At 41.0% G+C, this 4,928-nt stretch overlaps 1 protein-coding gene across 1 annotated transcript; it reads right to left on the bottom strand.

The window, feature by feature from the left end:
- Positions 1-241: 241 nt before the first annotated feature.
- LOC110645293 (ankyrin repeat-containing protein At5g02620) lies at positions 242-2,415 on the bottom strand. The gene is made up of 3 exons (XM_058135487.1): positions 1,578-2,415; positions 935-1,470; positions 242-847 (listed from the first exon to the last, which is right to left on the bottom strand). The coding sequence occupies exons 1-3, from the start codon at positions 2,269-2,271 to the stop codon at positions 302-304; spliced, it is 1,776 nt and encodes a 591-aa protein (XP_057991470.1). The 5' UTR covers positions 2,272-2,415; the 3' UTR covers positions 242-301.
- Between the last annotated feature and the right edge of the window lie 2,513 nt (positions 2,416-4,928).

Below are 4,928 nucleotides of genomic sequence, written 5' to 3'. Positions count from 1 at the left end.
AATCTCTAGTCTTCTTTTAATTTTTTTTTTACTTAAATCTTTGTTGCTTTTGCTAATTAAATTTTAAGTAAGTTTACTTTTAATCCAATTTTAGTTAATCATAGCTTATACAATTCATCATAATTATACAATTTATTCCAATAATACATAATTTCTTAATTGTCCAAGTACTAATATCTATTAATCTATATAATTCTTGAATTTTTCTTGCCTAAATTCGGTTCATTATAAACACAAAACATAAGTCTTACATATTTGTACCTTAAATATACCTAGTTTAAGCAAGAATTTCACATAATCCTTAATCAAACAAACAAAACTTGAGTAGGTAGATATACAATAAGGCAAAACAACTTCCGATGACACAAATGGTAGCCGCAAGACCTGATGAGGAATGTGGCATCACTGCATACACACCTGTCATGAACGCCACCATCATTAATTCCATAGCAACAACAGTGAAAATAAATGCCCAAGTGAATAGGAAAAAGATCTTTCTGTTGGTTGGTTGCAATGCCAATAAGAAGTGGATAAGCACAACAGAAATGGAGAGGGCCAACGCAAGGGTATCGGTTACAAGGAAAGTTTTGAAGGCTGATCTTCTAGTTAAAATTGCTGTTCCTTCGTCAGGGCCATCGTTATTACCGTAACCGCCAGGTACGGTGAAACCTGCAGCAAAAGTTACTGTTGCTATGAGAGTGGCTACTATCTGATGGGATTTACTTGTTTCCTTGAATACACGGATTAACTCATTGTCAACTATTGACTTGCTATCAGGTGATTTCAGCTGGATTACAGGCCAACCTCGTTTATATCCAGCGTTCTTTAAGAATCTTGCTGTCAATCCCTGCAACAAGAAAGTTCATCCACTGTGCAGTTACAAAAACAAATCAATGCCTTCCAATTATATGGGCATAAAATCAAGTTGGTATACCGGTAATGGCAATTTGCTTTTATGCTTCGTTTCTAGCACCACGTCCAGAGCGGTTAAATTCTTATTATTGACGGCCTTTTTATCTACTAGGTGGTGTTCTGTAAGACAACAATCTTCAAAGCCAAAAGCAGCCACTAGATGGACTGGAGTGTTCCCTTTTTCATCTTTCTGATTGATTAGGTTGGCCAGGGAAGGTTTTTCAGTAATAAGTCGCATTCCTTTAAAACTGCCGCTTTCCACAGCAAAATGGAGAACATTCCGGCCTCTATTGTCAGTCAGGTCGCAACAATCTGGGCAGACTGACATAATTTTTTCCTCCACCTTTAAATGGTTATTGCCATTGAGAATCGCAAGATGAAGAGGTGTCTTTCCATAATTGTCGCCAATATAGGCAGCAGATTTATTATCATCTTCCAGTAACATTTCCACAATTGGAAGAAGATTGAAGTAGGAAGCATAATGCAGCGGAGTCCATCCTTCTTTGTCTTGGTCTCTGGTCAGACTTCTGTTTTTATCGAGTATTTTTCTTGTCAAATCTGTAATAAGATTGAGCTTGATCAACCTAAATTAAAATAAGAAAAAGGGAAGCAAAAAAATAATTTGGGTATTTCTCTAACTGGTAGCAGAAATGAACTCACTGTACCGGCATCTCCACTAATCACGGCTTCGTGCAAAGCTGTTCTAGCGTTGGGCCCGGTGTATGCCGGTGAGAGACATATCTCCAATATCTTAGAAGCAATGCTATTGCTCTCTCTCACCGCTGCAAGGTAAAGCGGGCTTTCTCCGGCGGCATTAGTTATGTTCGCAAATTCAGGATTTTCTCCAATCAATATTTCCACCACTTGAGGATGATTATTTCTCACAGCCTCATGTAAGGCTGAGTCTTCATCTGTGCTTGTCTTCTTCAGCATCTTATCACTTGTTGATACCTCTGCGCCTCTCTCAAGGTCTTCGTATTGAGCCTTCTTGATGCTATGAATAAGAAATTCGACTATATTGTTGTGCCCGAACCTTGCTGCAATGTGCAGCGGAGTTTCGCCTCTGATATTTGGTTCAGCTAGGAGTGATGGACATTTGCTGATAACTAGTCTCACAAATTCAATGGATTCTTCCGTTTCATTTTGTACAGCTGTGATATAAACATGTAGGACTGTATTTTTGTTCGGGGTACGCAAAAGATCTAGAGGGCCTGTGTAATGTTTGAACGGGTTGATTTGGCCTTCTGCTGCAGAATTGTACCATTTAGCATCCATGAAAGTGATTATGTCTTTCCGTTCGGGCTGATCATTGATCTCAGATGCTAATTGGGTTTCGGGCAAAGGTTGGGAATCCGCCATATATGTATCTAGTTAGAGGTTGCTGGCAAAGCTGAGCAATGAAAAGTACTGAACAGAAAAATGCGTTTGAAGCTAGATTTTTGTAACACCCTTATCCCTATTGAAAAATCATTCTTCCCTTGCTTTACAGGACCATGGAGTCTAGCCAGTGAACATCTAAAACTATTAAGTTGATACTCAACATCTATCTTACATTACCTGCAAAACTGATGAGTTGGGGGCGTGAGCTTCTAGGGAAAAGTACAGTAAGTTGGCATTTACAATACATATCATGTAATAGAAGGAACTAGAGAACAAAAAGCTAAACGAATAAGTTCAACAACAAAATTTTTAGAACAAGCTGAATAAAGTAAATAACAAATTTCAACATACATACTAGCAAATTCTAAGTTCTCCATATCAATCTCAAATTAAATTCTTCATAGTCTCTAAATCAATGTTGTAGCCCTAAGTAGCATGTTTCCAGATCATATTGGCACATCTCAAATGGAATTTCTTAGTGGGAGTTATGGCCAAATGAACACACAGGTATCAAATGGCATTCTGGTGGGTCAGGGTGAAAACCCGAGCTTGACCCCTATCCTAAGTGGTAGAACCCTGATACTAACTTCTACCTCCTGATCTGCCTCCAAATCCACGTCCCCCTTGTCTTCGGCCATACATCGAATCGATCACCGCCATGCTGGAAGCACCAGGATACAATTGACGAGGAACATTTGCAACAAAACCCTGTGACCCCATCTGTGGCTCACTGAACGTAGGGCATTCCCTAGCAAAGTGACCTGGTTGACCACACCTGAAGCATACTCCTGAACCCATCATACAAGGTCCTGAATGTCCTCTTCCACACTGTGCACAATGTGCTAAGGAGGATCCTGAACCAGACCCAGAACTACTGTACCCTGAACTGTGACCACTGCTAGATCCGTACCCTGGTCTGAACCCTCGGGATTTGTGTCTAAAACCACTCTTCTTATTCCTACTTCTTCCTCTGTAATTACTCTGGCAACCACTATCCGGAGCACCCATGTAGGGAACACCTGAAGAACCCTCTGCTCTGTTTTTCTTTGCTCTTCCGCTGTCATCCATAGCATAGCTAATCTATATCTGTCTGGCTCGATCAACTACCACATCAAAAGACTGATCAGACATCATGGCTAGGTTTACATACCTCCTGTCAAGCCCCTTTAGGAATCTCTTCACCTTCATAGTTTCTGTAGCTACTGCTGTAGGGGCATACCTGCTCAATTCCAGAAATTTTGTAGCATATTCATCTACAGACCTGCCATTCTATCTTAAGGCCTCAAAGGCCCACTGCTTTTGATCTCTGAAACTTTCTGGTACAAACCGGTTGATGAACAGTTCCACAAACTGAGTCCATGACAAACCCTCGATCCGAGGTAATGTGTAGTCATTCATCCATTGTCTAGGCATAGGCCCCATGACATGCTGCATACACTCTATAAGTCTTCTATCAGTCAACTGCAATTCTGTTCCTGCCTGTCTGCAGGAATCCAAAAATCAATATGCATCGTTTGACACATCATAAGTACCAGGCACCAACTTCTTGAAATTAATTATCTGTTTGTAAGGTTACCCCCTTGGTGCGGTGGACTGCTGCTGCTGTGGAGGGTGGACCATATACTGCGCCATCATATCGATGGTTCTCTGCAACCCAGCTAGAGTAGCTGCCATTGAGTCCATGGGACCCTGTGCCATTAAAGACTGATCCTGAACTGGTGGCAGCTGTTCTTTTACTTGAGCAGCTCTAGGACTCCTACCCTGCCTCCTCGGGGCAGGCGCCTCATCCTGTGCCGACACCTCGTCAGGCACATCTGGTTCTGGTGCAGTAGCAGCTCTCCTGCTTCCACGCATTTTCTTGAAATTCAGCAGCATTAGCCCACAATATTCAAAACAACATGTTACACAGCTTTATAGATTCATATTTATACATAATTATATGAAGCAGAAACTAAAAGCAAAGATGACAATGCAAGACGAATGTGAACCCTATTTTCTGCATGTGACTCCTAGTAGACTCTTCCCAACACTTTAGACAATTATTCCCTATGAATCCGGAGCCTAAGCTCTAATACCACATTTGTCACGACCCAACCTATGGGCCGAACCGGCACTAGGACCTGGGCCAGCCTAAAGCCCCCGAGGCCTGTAGTAAGCCAAACTATTCCTTAACCCAACTCTAAGGCCCATTTGGGCCCAATTTCAAGAATCCAACTGGACAAAGTCCGGCCATAAAATGGACCTTTCAACGGGGAGTTTCTGACTCGCTCGACCTGTAAACACAATATATAATCAATTGGGGAGCTCAGCTCACCCTCCACATACTCAAATTTCATAAAAATAAATGGGAGCTCAGCTCCCTCATCCAGTCCATCAAACATGCATAAAATATTAAGTTTACAGGTCCAAAATAACAATTTATATTAAAGACACAAATCAAATAAATATTTCTAACACATGCAGAAATTCTAAGATTTAACAGGTTTATACAAACATTAATAATCGACCTGCGAGGGAGAAAAGCAGGTTAACCTCAAAAATATCCTCCTGTGGCCTGGAAAAATATTGAACAGGAGTGAGCGTTCGACTCAGAGAGTAAAATATCAATTTTAACCATAATCTCTATAACTATCTAA

The sequence above is a fragment of the Hevea brasiliensis genome, chromosome 14, assembly GCF_030052815.1.
Source record: "Hevea brasiliensis isolate MT/VB/25A 57/8 chromosome 14, ASM3005281v1, whole genome shotgun sequence".
NCBI classification, from domain to species: Eukaryota; Viridiplantae; Streptophyta; class Magnoliopsida; order Malpighiales; family Euphorbiaceae; genus Hevea; species Hevea brasiliensis.
This window is presented reverse-complemented; position numbering and strand designations above follow the sequence as displayed.